At 38.7% G+C, this 20926-nt stretch overlaps 2 protein-coding genes across 9 annotated transcripts in view; both read right to left on the bottom strand.

Annotated features, from left to right (window-relative positions):
- LOC124257767 overlaps positions 1–12117 on the bottom strand; it is a 101249-nt gene extending 89132 nt beyond the window's left edge. For 4 of the 7 annotated variants that reach the window (XR_006893363.1, XM_046691897.1, XM_046691898.1 and 1 more), the window contains exons 1-7: positions 10176–10241; positions 9054–9379; positions 8236–8390; positions 7678–7930; positions 7366–7471; positions 7005–7101; positions 6371–6466 (exon numbers count right to left, since the gene is read on the bottom strand). Coding sequence is in view for 6 of the 7 variants with exons in the window: in XM_046691897.1 (XP_046547853.1) it covers positions 6371–6466; positions 7005–7101; positions 7366–7471; positions 7678–7930; positions 8236–8390; positions 9054–9379; positions 10176–10227 (1085 nt within the window). In the remaining variant the exon portion in view is untranslated. Of the gene's footprint in view, positions 1–6370; positions 6467–7004; positions 7102–7365; positions 7472–7677; positions 7931–8235; positions 8391–9053; positions 9380–10175; positions 10242–12055 lie in introns of those variants that run through there. The other 3 variants (XM_046691901.1, XM_046691900.1, XM_046691899.1) reach the window with 3 other exon arrangements.
- A 4035-nt stretch (positions 12118–16152) lies between these two features.
- Positions 16153–20926, bottom strand: part of LOC124257769 — a 202720-nt gene continuing 197946 nt past the window's right edge. The window contains exons 9-17 of one of the 2 annotated variants that reach the window (XM_046691905.1): positions 20321–20405; positions 20119–20178; positions 19845–20021; positions 19514–19652; positions 19204–19312; positions 18682–18754; positions 17315–17461; positions 17060–17199; positions 16153–16687 (exon numbers count right to left, since the gene is read on the bottom strand). In XM_046691905.1, the coding sequence (XP_046547861.1) occupies positions 16456–16687; positions 17060–17199; positions 17315–17461; positions 18682–18754; positions 19204–19312; positions 19514–19652; positions 19845–20021; positions 20119–20178; positions 20321–20405 (1162 nt within the window). In that variant the 3' untranslated portion in view covers positions 16153–16455. The remainder of the gene's footprint in view (positions 16688–17059; positions 17200–17314; positions 17462–18681; positions 18755–19203; positions 19313–19513; positions 19653–19844; positions 20022–20118; positions 20179–20320; positions 20406–20926) is intronic. The other variant, XM_046691908.1, reaches the window with a different exon arrangement.

Raw genomic sequence — 20926 nt, 5'->3', positions numbered from 1 at the left:
CTTGCATCCGTTTTTTTCTGTTTGAAAATGAAAATCGTACACATGCAAATTTCACGTCATACACCAATCATCTAAGGTCATAAGGAAGTACAAGTGGTGATGAACTCTCAAAACATTCACTATCAACATTGATTGACTCCGATGTATATATCCCATTTTCTTCGATCGTATATTAAAAATGAAATTCACCTACTTTTTCGTGAAGAGTAGATGTTATATTTGTTTACACCATCGCCCAGTGTGGTATAAAAAAGTCTGTCCAAGATAAATGTGCATGTCCAACATACATAAACTTGGCATATACACCAACTTCAACGTCCAGTAACGCTAAATCCCTGAAATTTTGCTAATGTTGGTTAAATTATTATCTTACCAATGTCCATATTGAACACTCGATACTACCTTATTTATGGGCTTGTTTGTTATCTATATGAGGTTACCACAATCAGGTGCACGTTGCTGTATGACCTGATGCTCTAACACGTTAAAGGAGCTTCCCTTATCATCCATCTTCTACTCAACTCACTCAAGAAGGGAATTGTTGTTTGGGAATTATGGAGAGGTAAAGGAATACGTACACCTTCACAGAGACACAATAAAAGAAGAAAGTAAAAAACCCTTTTTTTCAAGTTACAGCATTATTACAAATATCATGAATGCAAAATAATAGACACGGGTACATACTGATAGAGATATGTACAAATATTCATGTGCCGTGGTCTGTGAATAATCGAGTCTGGACCAGACAATCCAGTGATCAACAGCATTAGCATCGATCTGCGTAATAGGGATACGATGACATGTGTCAATCAAGTTAGCAAGCCTGACCACCCGATCCCGTTAGTCGCCTTTTATGACAAATATGGGTTACTGAAGACCAATTCTAACCCGGATCTCCACGGATAAGTAGACGGTCTTTATGGATAACAACTATTTTATTTCGTGGGTGCGACGTACACGTTCAAAGAGATACAAAGAAAGAAAACAGTAGAGTTCAAATAACAAATTTAATTCCTTTCAAGGAGCAGCAACATCACACATATTATTATTGGTAAATGCATGCGATGATTTCCGCATTTGGTAATATGACATCAGTGATATGAACTAATAAGCCTTTATTCAATATGAAGGAACACCTTTAATGTATATATTTACAAATATTCATGCATATATTCTTGTTCATTATACTCCACGGCATGAGCCTGCTGTGAAACTGAGGGTGGCCAGTCCTCCTGCTCCGAGGGTACAGGTCACAGGTGAGGATTTACCATCCGTGTTGAACCAGAAGGAGACAGCTTCGTGGGCAGCTCCAGTGAGACTGATGGTGATGTCATCGGCAATGTTGATGTCCGTCACTCTCTGGGGTGACATCGGCACCCACTTGTCTAACTCACCCTGGATGAGAACTTGTTTGCTGTAATAAAACAATTACATAGCTGTTTAGATTTTTAAGACATTCAGGAAACATATGAATTGATCTTCAGCAACCCATGGTCGTCGTAAGAGGCAACTAACGGTCAAGTTCGCTGACTTGGTTGACCCGTGTCATCGCATCCCAATTGCGTAGAGTGATGCTTTAAATGCTGACCACTGGATTGTCTGGTCCCGTCTCAATAATTTACAAACTGCAGTCATATAGATGGAACATTGCTGAGCGCAACAAACAAACATCAGAGAGCAATTAAAGTTATCTTCAATCACTTTAAGTCCCATTTCCCCAAAAGTAAATATTTTCACTGGTTAATAACGTTTGGGATATCTTCCACACGCTTGTTACATTATGATTGAAATGAAGGAATAAACCTACCCATTGACGGTCAGTACTGGTGATACATAGAAAGACAGAAGTCAGTCATGGTACAGCCACTCATTGTCAAAGGCTGGGGGTCTGTCAAGGGCTGGATCTTGTTGGGATTATTCGCAGGGAAAACCATGGAGTTCGGAAACTGGAAACATTAAAGTGAATTTTATTTGCATACCTGATTATATTTACAGATATATTTTTGAAACATTGAACATATCTTGAAATCAATTAAAGGAGAAAGACTATAATATCCTACCCCTTGATATCCAGACATGCAGGGTGTCATAGTGTAGCTTCCTGTAGATCTGCAGCGAGGATGATACCGTACTTGTTATCTCCACCAAAATCTGAATACGTGGACCATACCTCCCCATCAGGACCATCAAAGTCTGACCAGGCCATCTAGAAGACATGCATCATAAGGAACGTTCTGCTCTTTCAAGGCATTATCACCGACAACAGTTATTGTAAAATGAGATTTTAATTACTCATTGTGAATTTTGTGAATGAATTCTTTTCCGGAGAAACTATGTGTTAAAACCGAAAGAAACGCAACCACACAGTTGCTATTTAAATTAGAAAGAAACATAACCTAATCGAGAAATGGCCACACGTGTTCATTTGAAGAAGACAGAAAACCAGAGGCTTATCACATCAACTCACTGCCTGTCCTAAGAAGTGCAGAAATCAGAATACAATAATCTGTTTCCATCGTCCTGGAACAAATTTGACATTCCCATCGTTGGGGAAATGACAGATGGGAATCTATGAGTACTATTCAGACGAACATCAGAACCATCTCCATTGTGCAAGTGAGTGGAATAGAGGCCTCTTTACCGATCAGTAACGTTTTCTCCTTGTCAGAACAATTTCACAAGGCAAATGTTCTGGATTATCCTGATGCCGCAAGGACGCCATCCGATGGAGTGATTATCATTTGCACACCTCATAGAGCATAAGTTTTCCTGGCAAAAGATCCGAGCGCCCATAGAACATAAGGGACAGAAAGGAGCGACAATTACGACGTCGTCCGAATCCTCTAACAGCGCCAAAACGCTGCATGGACTCGAATGTGAAATGATCTTCAGTGTCGGCGACGGTGACTGTGACGGTGCCTGGCCTGCACCAATGCACAAGGTGGACACACCGTGTTAACTTGCTTGTGAAACCCCTTTTGTGTCGTGACTCATTTGCATATGCCAGGTGCTCTGTTTTTATAAACTTATAGTTCTGTGCTATGTGCTCGCAGACAGTCCGATCTGGGTAGCACCAATATAATCATCGAGTCATTTGAGGGGCAAGGGGAATGTACCGGGTTTTGGTGCTAGGGATCAATTGAAAACAAATTTACACACACAATCCCTATTAAGTTCCTTAAAACCTAAATATTTCTCCTTTTAAGTCTTTTATTCTTCCTCTTGAACGATAAGACTTAAAGCTCTTCTCATGACAATCAAATGTGCAAACCCAGGGGCAATAGGAAAAGAGCAAAATTACCCTCCGTATTCTGTTGTCAATTGCAGTCGCAGGTCGAGATGGTTTCAAGATCAGGCCGTCAGCATTTACAGATCTGTGGAAGAGTTGAAGTGACCGTGATGAAATGTAGACGGACCAAGTAGCAGGGATAATACATGATAAATACGGAATTCGTGTAAACCAAATCCACAAGTAATAAAGAACACATACATGGGTATTCGATCATACAGGAGAACAAAATAAGACTTACAGTAATAGATAATAAAATATATATATAGAAACAGCAGCAATGAATGAGAAATGCAGAACATATAGACATTAAACAATACAGGTAGCAAAAGTAATCTGCACAGGAGAGATCAGTAATTAATACGGGGAAGATATAGATATATGATAGGGAATAATGGAATTAACAATGATTGCATGAGAAATGAATAACAGTTACATGTGTAGTAAATGATAAGTGCATATTTCAGTGCGAAAACATATATGGTCCTGCAGGATAATGAACCACAAGTTTGAAGTTACCCATTAACGGCCAACCTACTTCATGATGAGTGTCTTGTTCGTGCCTCCAATCATGTCACTAATCCCCACTGGGCCTGTGCTTAAGGTTGCAACCACAGCATTCAGTGATGTGTGGGGTTCCGATAAATCTGCAACACATTCAATACATATAAACGTTCTGCCTCTACGAATGTAGTTATGACATGACATGAATATGACACACTTCACCAGATTAGGAAGGTTTCTTAAGAACGTTGGAATGAAATCAACATAACATTACTTTCTCAAAGGTTTTATTCCAATTGGAAAGTAATGTCATTTTGATTCAGAACTAATTTTGTACATACTGTAGCCATTTCCGGGTTGAACGCTGGTTGTCCAAAAGTTATCCTTGTAGGGAGCAATGCCAGAGACAAAGCAAATATCGATGACACGCCTATCTTCCAGTTGTCAGTGTTCGGTCGGTTGTCATGGCTTACCCGAGACTAAAACATATATCAAATAACTTGTAAAGTTTCCAGGTCGATGTTGACTGCAATGTTAAGCAAATACTCGTGTTTCTCTCTCAACATAGGGTATCACTATCATACAAATGTATCAAAATAAGTGTATACCCACACTCACTAATAATAACCATATCATGCAATAGTTGCTCTCACCTGTGTGACGACAGGTATTTCCAGAGACTGTAGCATATGTCGTGGGAATGACATGCAGTACTGGATGGTCAGTCCGTTCTTGGCAGCTCCATTGCCCATCTGAGTCAACCATTGGCGGCCAAGGTCAATGTCAGTCAGAAGCTTATTGATCCCTTCAAATTCAGTACCGAGATAATCCTACAGAAATAAAAGAAACCCGTCAGATTAAATCTAAAATAGGTATACACTGCAGAATGATGTATCTGAAGTTGTGCGTTTGGTGAAAGGAATTCTTACCTGTTCGTAAACAAACAGACCCCATTTTCTTGCATCGGCGAGCAAATCAGTCCAGAATCTCTGAAACGTGATGAGAAACATATCTGAATGTTTACACATGCCTAAAGGTTCGTCAGTTACTTGATGAAACATGAAAGATGCCGAAATCTCGAAGCAAACGATGCTTAGGTGAAGGAGAAGAAGAAGTTTGTTTTCATAACATTTACATCCCAAACAACAGCAACAGTACCTCTTCCAGTGGCAATGCCTTTGGACCATCGATGACGAATTCATACTTTCCTCCATTTGCAGTTGCGTAGGTTGTGTTGCTGGACCTTGAATAATGAACAACCAAGATTTTATGACACTGTTTTCTGCGCACTTTTTATGCATCTCAACAATTAGAAGCACCCTATATAGATGGGTGAAAATTTATTGGATTATCTTACAGGTATTTTTCTGTTCTGTTAAAACTCTTATCAGATATGAGGAACGTGAATACATATTGCATTAGCGTTTGACCGCAAACTCAGTGACATTGTGACAATGCAGTACATCATGATTACAACGTAATATCTAAACCTAACTGCTACCAATGTAACTGCTTCCGACAGGCATCGAAATTCAGAATACTAAGTTGTCAGATTCCTGGACCCGGCTTACCAGTACATGCTGTGGGCCACGACAGGATACTGTGTCTTGTTATAAAGCCACCTTTATCACAGGATGAAAAAAAACAAGAAGGAAATGTATCAGTTTCACCAAACTAACTCAAAGTGTCATTTGGGAAAATGTGGTACTTTGTGGTTCCAAAGGTATACATATTGTCATTACAGTTTATATGTAAATGTAATGTACATATTGTCATTACAGTTTATATGTAACAATGTAAAGGTATACATATTGTCATTACAGTTTATATGTAACAATGTAAAGGTATACATATTGTACATATTGTCACAGTTATATGTAACAATGTAAAGGTGTACATATTGTCATTACAGTTTATATGTAACAATGTAAAGGTATACATATTGTCATTACAGTTTATATGTAACAATGTAAAGGTGTACATATTGTCATTACAGTTTATATGTAACAATGTAAAGGTGTACATATTGTCATTACAGTTTATATGTAACAATGTAAAGGTGTACATATTGTCATTACAGTTTATATGTAACAATGTAAAGGTGTACATATTGTCATTAAAGGTGTACAGTTTATATGTAACAATGTAAAGGTATACATATTGTCATTACAGTTTATATGTAACAATGTAAAGTTGTACATATTATCATTACAGTTTATATGTAACAATGTAAAGGTGTACATATTGTCATTACAGTTTATATGTAACAATGTAAAGGTATACATATTTTCAACAACGTTTGCTTTGACTCACATGAGGGGCAGTGGGGTAGTGTTCGCTCGTCACACCAAAGGCTCGGGTTCGATTCCCCACATGGGTACAATGTGTGAAGCCCATTTCTGGTGTCCCCTGCCGTGATATTGCTGGAATATTGCTAAAAGCGGCGTAAAACCAAACTAATTCACTCACTCATATGAATGACATTTGCAAGTATATTGTGGAACGAATATTAAATAGCATTCATATAATTTAGTAGATTTTAATATTAACTCAGTTGAAGAAGGGAAAATGTCTTACTGCATTCCATTTGGAAAGATTTTGGGCTGCGCCGACCACGTCACAACACCATGATCATTGTCCCAGTAGTACCACCATGCGTCATACTGAATGTACCTGACAATAAATATCAAGATCATTGCCCCAGTAGTACCATGATTCGTCGAACCGAATTACCTGACCATAGTGAATGTATTAAGCAAGTACGCCACCAAGTAATTAAAAACACACAACACTTTGACAGGTAAACAACATGATGCTTGTCTCAGTTTCTATCCCTATCAGTCACTAAGAAATTACCAGCATCATCATTTTGTAAACAGTTACACACACACACACACACACACACACACACACACACACACACACGCACACGCACACACGCACACGCACACGCACACACATGCACACACATGCACACGGGTCTCTGTAATAAAATTGTCGGAATGAAATAAAAGAACGTTTCAAATGTTTTATTTACAGATTTTAAAAAAACAATTAACATCTCTAGGTTTTTGGGACATACTGGAAATAAACTTTCTTGAATAGTGGAAAAAGTGTCACTGAATGACATAAACCCTCTCTGGTGCCTGAAACACAATCATCAAATTCTTATATAGCATATTTACTGTAAAGCACGAGTACGTCCACGAACCTGACGGGTACCCCTATCTGCCCCATGTAGCTCTTGATATCCAACATTGTGTCCTGGTGGTTCTTTCCTTTCTCCGTCCGGTAGTAGTAATACGCACCTGAACAAACAGCGTATTCAGCGTGGTTTAACACCGTGGTTCACAGAACAAAGTGCACAGCAATATGGTATAGTTGTCATTCTTGTAAACGCCTTCAAATTAGTCGCATGCATGTCTGTGAAATAAAGTAACATTTAAATTATCTTTTTAAAGGATGCCTTGTAAATTGGTTTGGTTGAAACAGTGTGTTGTACAATGTGGAAAATACGATTTGACCATAATGGTTCTCTGAAATCAAATCAAGGCATCTCGAAATATGCTCACCATTGTCCGTCCAGTACCCTAAGTAGTTTATGGTAAAGTCGGACTTCATATATTGATCTGTACGGCCATGCCACCGCTGTAAGATCTGACCCCAGCTTACAGAGGCCTGCAACGATAATCACAGGTTTCCTTAGAAAATGTACATTAAAATTTGTTTATTGTCATGAACGTGTTGAAGGTTAAGGAGAGTTACGGTCTCAAAGGTTTAAAAGTAAAAAAAATAAAATAAAAATATAATTCAAGTCTAAAATAGTTAATAAATGCCATACAAATAACTTTGTTTACAGGCATGTTAAGGAGGATGAGAGATACCTTGTTAATGCCTTGGTTACCACAGAAAAGAATAAAACTAGTTTCAACGCCAACAGGGACATCTTCAACTCCTCCCATCGTCCCCCAATAGACATTGTCCCCGCCGGTGCTGGACCTCTGACGCCATATTGATGACGACATAAATCGACTGGCAGGGGAGATAATCAGTGTATTTGCAGTCTTAACGCGATCAAATAACGTCAGGGGTCCACCTTCAATCCCATCGTCGATTTCAAACGATGATGGTCCCCATCTTAAAGAAAAGTATTAAATAGTTGAATCCTATTGAAAAATACTAATAAAAATGATATTTCATAACACGCCGCTAGTAATATATTTATCGGAGATGGTTCACTTGATATTTGGGAGGTGGATCCGGAATCAGATCATTGGGAGTGTATATTGTCAAGAATGGACTAGGGTAAAAGCATTTTGAACAAAAAGACTTGCATCCATGTTCAGTTCCTGACGTTATCCATAGGCTCTGTCTGATGATATTTGCAGCTTTTTGTGTTCAACACGTAAAACATGCTATCATTTTCACATACAAATACTTACTGCCCAACATTGAGACCAATGCTACCACCCTGAGATCCTCCATAACTAAGGTATCCCAGCGGAATGGATGAATCTTGAATTAGAAATCCAGGAAAGCCAGAAATGGTGAAGTCAGTCTTGTTGGAGGCGGTGTTGTTTGCTCCATTGATGTAACGCTGTTGTCGTCATTGATGAAAGAAAACAAGAAGAGCGTGTGTTCTGACAACGTGTCAGTTATGACACTATGAAGATCTTGTGTATTTCCTGGTACATTTGGAGACTTGGTTTCTTAAAGAACTACGTGAAAATTCGCAGAACATTCAACTAACAACAATAATAGCTTTTAATGCTACATTGATACAAGTCCGTCACTGTCACTGTTGAAAACTAAACCTTTATGTATCCCTTCAAGAACACAATGGAACATAAATGTTCTAATACGCTGTAGGGAGAAGTTCAGTGCAGAAAGAATAATCTAATAGCTGTGATTGGATGATTTTGTGTAAAATCTATTTGTGTTTTTTTACATGTACAGCCATCCAGTAATTAACTTGATCATATTGCTCAATATTCAGTGCTATCCTTCTCAACACAATGAACAACAATAATTTTCAGGCCCATTGCACAACGCAAATGTTGAGCCATTAAAATGGTTACGTGCTATCCACAGCAGAAAGTGCACTTAAATCAAAATATAATTCAAATCAGAATATTGGGAGTTAGCATGACGGACTGCGTTTGTTCGTTTTGTTATAATTATAACGGTACATATCTATGTCATGCTTTGTCTTAGTGTGGATAGAGATTGTGGAGTCTATTACTATCCTATGTTTACTCACCTGTTTGAACAATATGAACGGTACAGCCGGATTGTTGTAGGTGAATATGCTTGGATCTGGTGTGTACTGTACAAAGCTGGCCTCGATCTGACTGGACCCTGCCTGGTACAAGAAGCTGTTGGCCTCCCACTGCCCGATGACGTCCACACCACTGGACTGAGTAATCTTGACCAGCTTCAGAGATAGATCAGCAGAGGAGAACACTTGACCATCAGCTCTGAAGAAGGTAGGAGCGCTCTTCAGCCACACATCTCCCTTCACAACGACGTTGTAGGTGCCGTCATTGTTGACGTTCACAGCAAAGTCCTGCGTTCCTTCGGAGACTGCTGATTTGAAAACTAGGTAAGTACGTAAATTCCTTTTAGCTCAAGATGATCAAATGAAAAGCAAAAAACGCAAGTGGCTCTATTCATTGTTATGTAGTGAAGTTATTAATTGTGCAACAATATTCACTATCTGAGATGATAACAATTAGTGTTGGGAATTGGTTAAAATCTCATAATTGATGAGATCAATCATCGAAAACATTATCGATTGTTTGGTCGATTAGTCACTGCGACCAATCTTCGATTATTTCAATTAATCGGATCACCGCTAATAACAATGCGATTCAAATCAACCGTAAATGCTTCTAGGTGAATCGAAACATATTAAGTCAGTGCATAAACTATCGGCCGGATCGCAACATAATGTCTGTATCAGCGTTAAGCAAGGGCAGTTGCATCACCAATCAACTGCTGCTTAATTTCGTGTTAGAAAACACGCTTGGATGTAAGCGTCCCGTGAAGAGCTTTTAATGCCTTCTTTCAATTATTGGTTTATCGCATGTTTAATGCATTTTAAAACATCATGTCCAGAAAATGAACCACACAAAAGTCTCTAACTACGGGAATATGGTCATATGCATAGCACTCCAGCACGTTCCCAGTTTATTATTACCTGAAGACGGTGATAATTTGACATGAACTATTATTTAAATAGCTATCTTTATAAAAGCTTCATATTTTATATTAACTGATAAGAAATGCTTTTGAAACTCATTTCCTAATATTTAGCTTCGAACACCAAACCTTTGGCGATGAAAATTCATTGTTGATGTAAAAAACACATACATGTACTTACCAGCACAGAACAACAGAGACAGAAGTAGTAATAAAGAGGTTTTAATGCACATCTTCAACTGTTGTCGATTCACAACCAAATCATTTGACTTATGCACCTGTTGATGAAACTAAATATACACAAGGTCATTTACTATCTGAGCTGATAACAATGTCATCTGATATGATAACAGAGTTATGTCAAGGTCGAGTGCATAGTCTAGGGATGAGACGAATTTATACATGTGTACATACACATTGCAACTGTGTCGTCCAGTTTAATGCATGTAATGCCAGTGAATCCCAATTCCACAAAATATTATTGTGTTGCATTGGAATTTAAAAACAATGTTATATGGGATCCTGGTCTTGTCTGGCGACTGTGTGGAGTTAAAAGTGCTACCAAGTATAAATTGTTTAGTGACTATACTTCCCTTGGATATAATATTCAGCTTGGGCCTATTTTGGATATTTGTCCATTGCTACATAGACACAGACAACATTATGGAACGAACCGGAGTCTTTTCTTAGGGGAGCTAACTTTTGCCTCACATCTCAGATTACAGAAAGATCAGTATTTGTATGGAGATCATTCCTACCGTGGACGCTCAGCCTAATTTGGAAACTTAACCATTATTCCATTATTAAAGTGAGCTGGATATTATACTCTTTTTGGTATATTCACTGCTTTTGTATTAAATTACCTCTCTATTTAGCACTGCCAAGGAAATACTTTTGTTGTGATTAATACAAATTTGGGTGTCAGCATGTACCATCATGTGGTCACATTGTTCCAATCGTACTGCTCGATGATGAGGTTCGCTGTTAAGTGTTGGTTCCAAATCAACAAACAACGAAATTATACACCTGTGAATTAATTAAGCACCACCCTATTTTGAAAATAAGATGTGATGCTACAGAAAAGGAAGGGTATAGCCATCAATGTAATCAACCTGTAGTTAAAGACGCTTTACCCACTGACAGTTTTACAAATACCAAAACCCTTTCTATTCTTTATGAAAGAATATGTTGATGAAAATAACAATTCTGTTATATACCAAGATGACATTTACACGCCAAGTAAGCTTTAATTATGCATAATCATAAAGAACCCGAATGTCAAAGATTCACACCTTGTTTTTCCAACAATTCAGATTGCTAATTGACAAAAACTGAAAAAGGCCACATTAATAAGATTTTGGAATAATTGTTTTTATGATTTTGAGTTTATTGTAATGAATAAACACTTCTCCTTGCCGGATACTGATAAGTACGGTTAAAATCTGTTTGTTTTGTGTGTAAAGCAACTTTTATTGCATTTTAAAATTTTCCTTTTTTTTAGTTTGACGGTAACTTTTCCTCATTCATTCTTAGTTTACAAACTTTCATCCATTCACAATAAATAACGAATTTATAGGCCACACAACAATCAGTTATAAGTTTCACTTTTCAAAATAAGGTAACTTGTTTAGAACAGAAAAACACCTGTTTTAAAAATATAGGCAATTATCCTAATTAAAGTACATGGTAATTTCCATAATAACGTTTTTGAAATGTTAAATGCTTGCTCTATCAATTTATAAAGGTTATTTTTTAGAATTTCATTTCAGACAAAATTAATTGGTGAAAATACAGGGTGGTGCTTATTTTATGCACAGGTGTATACATTAATTAAACCATTGGCCATATATTGATTTGATGCCACAGTAACAACATGCCTGGACATACATAAGAGAAAATGGTAGGTCCTAACGCGATATTAACATTTTCCCAAGACGATTCCAATCAATTGGAAGTAAGTGAACACAACTACAACCAAGTAGTGATTTATTCTTTCTAACCTGAAATTCATATGGCAATGTAAATCCATTGTTGATGGGGAAAAAACATACATGTACTTACCAGCACAGAGCAACAGAGACAGTAATATAAAGGTCTTAGTGCACATCTCCAATTGTTGTCGACTCACAACCAAATCATCTATACACCAGTTGATGTAGATATATATACACAAGGTCATTTACTATCTGAGATGATAACAGTGTTATGTCAAGGTCGGGGGCATAGTTTTGGGGTGAAACAAATTTAATTTATGCATGTGTAACTGTGACGTCAAGATGAATACCTGTAATGCGAATAGATACGAATTCCGTTAAATACCATTGTGTTGCATTTGAAGTTAAAAACAATGTTATATGGGATCCATAATTTATTTGACAACTGTATGGATTCTGAGTTGAAAGAAGTTCCTAATATCTTGTAGCAAGAGTGTAAATAGATCGACTGGCAAAGTCTTGGCAAGACTCGACCATACACAGGCAGCATCAAGTTTCTACTTGACTGCTGCCGACTGTTGCCGATTGCTGCCGACTGTTGCCGACTGCTGCCGACTGTTGCCGACTACCATGTGAATTAAAATAATCCCCCGAAATATGAATGTTGTTTTAGCATTTCAATTTTGCGTTAGGTTTGACATTATATGCATACATTATTTTATCTCTTAGATCATATACTTTTCGATTATTTTCAGATCAGATCATATGATTGCAGCATGTTGATGTCACCTAAGGACCTAAGGAAGTAATTTGTTGAGTGGTCGGGTGTTTGTAAGGTGAAACAGGACCTTAATGTGGCATTCAAGGATGCAACATTCATATAAAGGACGATAACCATAATACTGACCACAGACAAGGATGGACTTTGTTTACATTCACATAGATATTTGAGACACGTGAACCAAATGCATCTGGATTCTGCAACGCCTAAAGGGCGGAACTTTCCAATCTCAGAATTTAGAATGTGTATCCTATTTAGAATGTGTATCCTATTTCGGATCGTTTTTGAAGCAGCTTTTAATGTGAATGTGACTGACGAAACATCTGCCTGCATTTGTATGAATTTTCTGAATATTGTTATCTGTGAATACAAACACATCTTATGAGTATTGTCTTCGGAAAAAAAAATAATCAAACGTTTTAATATCTATCAAGAAATATGATCAACATTAAGATCGTACCTTGGAGGTATCTAATGTTTCACACGTCATACAAAAATGAGGTTGGGCGCACTAGCCATCACTAGTCCAGACGGTGTACACAATGCAAATGGTGTGAGACCAAGGGCATGATGAACAGCGTGCCTCTCCGATGTTATAGGACACGAAACTTATCTGTCAATTTTAGATGTAAAACACAACTGAAAAAGTTGACACAATTTAGGATATACAATTGAGCACATTCATATAACTATGATCGGTGTGTGTGTGTGTGTGTTTTGTGTGTTTGTGTGTGTGTGTGTGTGTGTTGTTGTTGTGTGTGTGTGTGTGTGTGTGTGTGTGTGTGTGTGTGTGCACGAATGCCCCACATACGCATTTTCAACTTTATCTCCAGGGGCAGATTGCAGATATAGATTATTGTAACTATATATAGTATATAGTAACTGTGATCTCTGCCTGACGAATAGCGCGCAAGGAGAGAAAGTCGTGTTGCTTCAGTATTTTGTGGTTTTCTTTGCACATACTGCTGCTAAACCTCACCTCCTTCCTTCCTACCTACCTACCTACCTACCTACCTACCTACCTACCTACCTACCTACCTACCTACCTACCTACCTACCTACCTGCCTGCCTGCCTGCCCACCTGCCTGCCCACCCACCCACCCACCCACCCACCCACCCACCCACCTGCCTACCTGCCTGCCTACCTGCCTGCCTGCCTACCTACCTACCTACCTACCTACCTACCTACCTACTTACCTACCTACCTACCTATCTATCTATGAGTTCCTTGTCAAATATCAGACAATTCCATTGATGGCATATTCAGTTCTTTCTTCTAAACATGTGAAAAAGCATTCGCATTCTACCAAGACAATGTTTTAGTTTGAACAAAGATTTAGTTTGGATTTATATTGTAAATTTTGTGTGGGCATAAAGACCTTGTACTTCCTTCTTGTTTGACATCTCAGAAGGTATTTTTTTCAATTCGTCAGTTCTATTTGTATTACCGATTCGAATCCCTCCATAGAACATTCATGATTGATGGTTAAGCACTCAAAAAGATCTCTTTTACTTCAAGGCATACTAATATTTTGTCTCGCTATCGACATCATTTCTGGTCATCAGCAGAGCTTTACTCATGCATTCAGTCCTTCAATCGAAAGTGATTTCATGTCCGTGGCGTTATATTTTCGGCCAACCATTTATTGATGGTAACATAGTCACATCAGGTTATCTCCCACACCAAGCAGTATTGTCAAGTAATTTCACGCCATTTACACAAGTACAAACAGAGAGTATGCAGTCTTAAAAAATAGGGGAACCTGAACTTCCAGTTTGCATAGGATGTATAAGCGTTAACAAAGGACACATCTTATGAACGCACCACCATTTCTCTTTATCACAACGCATGACTGCCTGAGTCTGGTTTTACGCCGCTTTTAGCAATATTCCAGCAACATCACGGCGGGGGACACCAGAAAAGGGCTTCACACATTGTACCCATGTGGGGATTCGAACCCGGGCACAACGCATGAGATACACGTGCACAACGTATTAGCTCCATACGCGTGCATGGGGTGTCATTTGTTATTTTGAAGGTCGATAAATCACTGTAAACCATACATTTTGACAATCATCTTGCATCCGTTTTTTTGTTTGAAAATGAAAATCGTACACATGCAAATTTCATGTCATACACCAATCATGTAAAGTCATAAGGAAGTACAAGTAGTGATGAACTGTCAAAACATTCACTATCAACATTGATTGACTCCGATGTATATATCCCATTTTCTTCGATCGTATGTTAACAATGAAATTCACCTACTTTTCGTGAAGAGTATATGTTATATTTGCTTACACCATCGCCCAGTGTGGTATAAAAAAATCTGTCCAAGATAAATGTGCATGCCCAACATACATAAACTTGGCATATACACGGGGCGGTAGGGTAGTCTAGTGGTTAAAGCGTTGGCTCGTCACGCCGAAGACACAGGTTCGAATCCCCACATGGGTACCATGAGTGAAGCCCATTTCTGGTGTCCCCCGCCGTGATATTGCTGGAATATTGCTAAAAGCGGCGTAAAACCAATCTCAGTCAGTCAGTCAGTCAGTCAGTCGTTCTTGTTTGAAGTAGTTCTGATTTTCACACGCCAATATCAAATCCCACAAGTGACCAACTATGCTATTCCGGCACCAGCCGAAAAGCGATTCGCGCCTCTCTGGAGTGAGTGAGTTAAAATTTAACGTCACATCGGCAATATTTCATCCATATCGTGACGAGAACATACATACACCAACTTCAACGTGCAATAACGCTAAATCCCTGAAACTTTGCTAATGTTGGTTAAATTATTATCTTATCTTATCAATGTTCATATTGAACATATTAACAACACTCGATATTACCTTATTTATGGGCTTGTTTGTTATCTATATGAGGTTACCACAACCAGTTGCACGTTGCTGTTGTATAACCTGATGCTCTAACATGTTAAAGGAGCTTCCCTTATCATCCATCTTCTGCTCAACTCACCCAAGAAGGGAATTGTTGTTTGGGAATTATGGAGAGGTAAAGGAATACGTACACCTTCACAGAGACACAATAAAAGAAGAAAGTTAAAAAACCCTTGTTCACTTTTTTCAAGTTACAGCCTTATTACAAATATCATGAATGCAAAATAATAGACACGGGTACATGCTGATAGAGATATGTACGAATATTCATGTGCGGTGGTCTGTGAATAATCGAGTCTGGACCAGACAATTCAGTGATCAACAGCATAAGCATCGATCTACGTATGACATGTGTCAATCAAGTTAGCAAGCCTGACCACACGATCCCGTTAGTCGCCTTTAATGACAAGCATGGGTTACTAAAGATCAATTTTAACCCGGATCTTCTAGGATATGGGAAGTAGACGATCTTTACGGATAACAACTATTTTATTTCGTGTGTACGACGTACACGTTCAAAGAGATAGAAAAGAAAGAAAAAAAGTAGAGTTCAAATAACAAATTTAATTCCTTTCAAGGAGCAGCAACATCACACGTATTATGACTCAAATACTACACACGGGTACATGTTAATAGGGGCATGTACAAATATACCACGTTAATTCATAGGACCAAAAGCCGGATATTCAACCTTTGAAACAAAAGGCAATACGTTGGTAAATGCATGCGATGATTTCCGCATTTGGTAATATGACATCGGTGATATGAACTAATTAGCCTTTATTCAATACGAAGGAACACCTTTAATGTATGTATTTACAAATATTCATGCATATATTCTTGTTCATTATACTCCACGGCATGAGCCTGCTGTGAAACTGAGGGTGGCCAGTCCTCCTGCTCCGAGGGTACAGGTCACAGGTGAGGATTTACCATCCGCGTTGAACCAGAAGGAGACAGTTTCGTGGGCAGCTCCAGTGAGGCTGATGGTGATGTCATCGGCAATATTGATGTCCGTGACTCTCTGGGGTGACATCGGCACCCACTTGTCTAACTCACCCTGGATGAGAACTTGTTCGCTGTAATAAAACAATTACATAGCTGTTTAGACTTATCAGACATTCAGGAAACATATGAATTGATCTTTAGCAACCTATGGTTGTCGTAAGAGGCAACTAATGGTCAAGTTCGCTGACTTGGTTGACCCGTGTCATCGCATCCCGATTGCGTAGATGGATGCTTATCACTGGATTGTCTGGTCCCGACTCAATAATTTACAAACCGCAGTCATATAGCTGGAACATTGCTGAGCGTGGCGTTAAACAACAAACAAACATCAGAGAGCAAGTAAGGTTATCTTCAATCCCTTTAAGTCGCATTTCCCCCCAAAAGTAAATATATTCACTGGTTGATAACGTTTGGGATATGATTGAAATGAAGGAAACACCTACCCATTGACGGTCAGTACAGGTGATACATAGAAGAGACAGAAGTCAGTCATGGTACAGCCACTCATTGTCAAAGGCTGGGGGTCTGTCAAGGGCTGGATCTTGTTGGGATTATTCGCAGGGAAAACCATGGAGTTTGGAAACTGGAAACATTAACGTGAATTTTATTTGCATACCTGATTATATTTACAGATATATTTTTGAAACATTGAACATATCTTGAAATCAATTAAAGGGAGAAAGACTATGATATCCTACCCCTTGATATCCAGCCATGCAGGGTGTCATAGTGTAGCTTCCCTGTAGATCTGCAGCGAGGATGATACCGTACTTGTTATCTCCACCAAAGTCTGAATACGTGGACCACACCTCCCCATCAGGACCCTCAAAGTCTGACCAGGCCATCTAGAAGACATGCATCATAAGGAACGCTCTTTTTTTCAAGGCATTATCACTGGCAACAGTTATTGTGAAATGAGTTTTTAATTGCTCATTGTAAATTTTGTGAATGAATTCTTTTCCGGAGAAAATATGTGTTAAAACCAAAAGAAACGTAACCACACAGTTATAAAAAGAAACAACCTATTCGAGAAATGGCCACCAGTGTTCATTTGAAGAAGACAGAAAACCAGAGGCTTATCATATCAACTCACTGCCGTCTTAAGAAGTGCAGAAATCAGAATAACATAATCTGTTTCCATCGTCCTGGAACAAATTTGACATTCCCATCTTTGGGGAAAATGACAGATGGGAATCGATGGGTACTATTCAGACGCCAGAACATCTCCATTGGCGCCATCAGCACTTAGGATTGTGAGCAAGTGAGTGGAATAGAGGCCTCTTTACCGATCAGTAACGTTTCCTCCTTGTCCGTGTTGATGGCAGAACACCTGTGAACGTTTCATCAGGCCAAATGTTCTGGAAGTGGAGTTATGACCAGGGATGGAATCCCATATGGAGCAAGGACGCCCTTGCCATGAAATGGAACCAAGACGATGTTTCGCAAATGGCCGCCTTACCGTTTCTGCAGCAATATGGCCTTGGAGTGACGTTACTCATGTTGCACAGCAGTATCGTAATGAGAACAATTTGTTTTCCTGGCCGCAAGATCCCATATGTTTGTCACTCATAGAACATAAGGGACAGAAAGGAGCGACAATTACGACGAATCCTCTAAGAGCGCCAAAACGCTGCATGAACTCGAATGTGAAATGATCTTCATCCTGACTGTGACGGTGCCTGGCCTGCACCAATGCACAAGGTGGACACACCGTGTGAACTTGCTTGTGAAACCCCTTTTGTGTCGTGACTCATTTGCATATGCCAGGTGCTCTGTTTTTATAAACTTATATTGAGTTCTGTGCTATGTGCTCGCAGACAGTCCGATCTGGGCAGCACCAATATAATCGTCGAGTCATTTGAGGGGCAAGGGGAATGTACCGGGTTTTGGTGCTAGGGATAAATTGAAAACAAATTTACACACACAATTCCTATTAAGTTCATTAAAACCTAAATATTTCTCCTTTCAAGTGTTTCATTCTTCCTCTTGAACGATAAGACTAACAGCTCTTCTCGTGACAATCAAGTGTGCAAACCCAGGGGCAATAGGAAAAGAGCAAAATTACCCTCCGTATTCTGTTGTCAATTGCAGTCGCCGGTCGGGATGGTTTCAAGATCAAGCCGTCAGCATTTACAGATCTGTGGAAGAGTTGAAGTGACCGTGATGAAATGTAGACGGACCAAGTAGCAGGGATAATACATGATAAATACGGAATTCGTGTAAACCAAATCCACAAGTAATAAAGAACACATACATGGGTATTCGATCATACAGGAGAACAAAATAAGACTTACACTAATAGATAATAAAAATATGTATAAAAACAGCAGCAATGAATGAGAAATGCAGAACATATAGACATTAAACAAAACATGTAGCAAAAAGTAATCTGCACAGAGATAAGTAAGTAACACGGGAAGGTATAGATATATGATAGGGCATAATGGAATTAACAATGATTGCATGAGAAATGAATAATAGTTACAAGTGTAGCAAATGCTAAATGCATATTTCAGTGCGAAAACATATATGGTCCTGCAGGATAATGAACCACAAGTTTGATGTTACGCATTAACGACCAACCTACTTCATGATGAGTGTCTTGTTCGTTCCTCCAATCATGTCACTAATCCCCACTGGGCCTGTACTTAAGGTTGCAACCACAGCATTCAGTGACGTGTGGGGTTCCGACAAATCTGCAACACATTCAATACATATCAACCTTCTGCCTCTACGAATGTAATCATGACATGATATGAATATTACACACTTCATCGGATTGAGAATATTTTCTTAAGAACGTTTGAATGAAATCAACATAACATTACTTTCTCAAAACGGAGTTATTCCAATTGGAAAGTAATGTCATGTTGATTCAGAACTAATTTTGTACATACTGTAGCCATTTCCGGGTTGAACGCTGGTTGTCCAAAAATTATCCTTGTAGGGAGCAATGCCCAGAGACAAAGCAAATATCGATGACACGCCTATCTTCCAGTTGTCAGTGTTAGGTCGGTTGTCATGGCTTACCCGAGCCTAAAACAAAACTTTGCAAAGTTTCAAATGGGAAGGGCGAAATATATATATGGTCTGTTTCCAGGACGATGGTGTTAAACAAATACTCTACGTGTCTCTACCCATGTGGTGATCGCTATCATACAAATATATCAAAATCAGTATAAACCCACACTCACTAAAATAACCATACCATAAAAGAGTTGCTCTCACCTGTGTAACGACAGGTATTTCCAGAGACTGAAGCATATGTCGCGGAAGAGACATGCAGTACTGGATGGTCAGTCCGTTCTTGGCAGCCCCATTCCCCATCTGAGTCAGCCATTGGCGGCCAAGGTCAATGTCAGTCAGAAGCTTATTGATTGCTTCAAATTCAGTACCGAGATAATCCTACAAAAATCGAACAAACGTAAAATTAAATCTGAAATGAATATACACTGTAGGAATGCGTATCTGTAGTTATGAATTTGGTAATAGGAGGTATTACCTGTTCGTAGACAAACAGACCCCATTCTCTTGCTTCGGCGAGCAAATCAGTCCAGAATCTCTGAAACGTGATGAGAAACATATCTGAATGTCTAAACATGTCAGTTGATTGATGAAACAAACCTAAATCCAGTACGATGCTTAGGTGAAGAAGAAGATTGTTTGCATTTCATTTACATCCTAGCCAACATCAGCAGCAGTACCTCTTCCAGTGGCAATGCCTTTGGACCATCGATGACGAATTCATACTTTCCTCCATTTGCAGTTGCGTAGGTTGTGTTGCTGGACCTTGGATAATGCAAAACCATCAAATATTTTATGACACAGAACTTGTAGTACATTTACATGTACAGTAAAAACTAACTGGATAATGTTTCAGTTTCCAATTTTCTTGAGTGCTGCTACTGATGAAAACTCCTTTTGGATATGAGAAAAAAAGATTCACAGGATGAGGTAGAATGTAGAAATTGTGTTAGTGTCTAAAAGGAAATTCCGTAAGATTTTAAAAAGTTGTACCTAAAAATGCACTACAATATTATTACAAGTAAATAACCCAACTTAACTCCAAACCGGAATTCAGAAATAATTTATCAGATACCTTGACCCAGCTTACCAGTACATGCTGTGCGCCACGACGGGATACTGTGTCTTGTTATAAAGCCACCTTTATCAAAAGGATGAAATAAAGCAAAAAGAAAATGTATCAGCTTAACTAAACTGATAATGTCACTTGAGAAAATGTAACTTTACGGTCCCTAGGTAACACATATCGTAACAACTCAATATATGCAGTCCACTTAACATATAAA

This window comes from Haliotis rubra, unplaced genomic scaffold, assembly GCF_003918875.1.
Source record: "Haliotis rubra isolate DU_JTF1 unplaced genomic scaffold, ASM391887v1 Scf672, whole genome shotgun sequence".
In the NCBI taxonomy this organism is placed as follows: Eukaryota; Metazoa; Mollusca; class Gastropoda; order Lepetellida; family Haliotidae; genus Haliotis; species Haliotis rubra.
The sequence above is the reverse complement of the archived record's forward strand: the minus strand, read 5'-3'. Positions and strand labels throughout refer to the sequence as shown.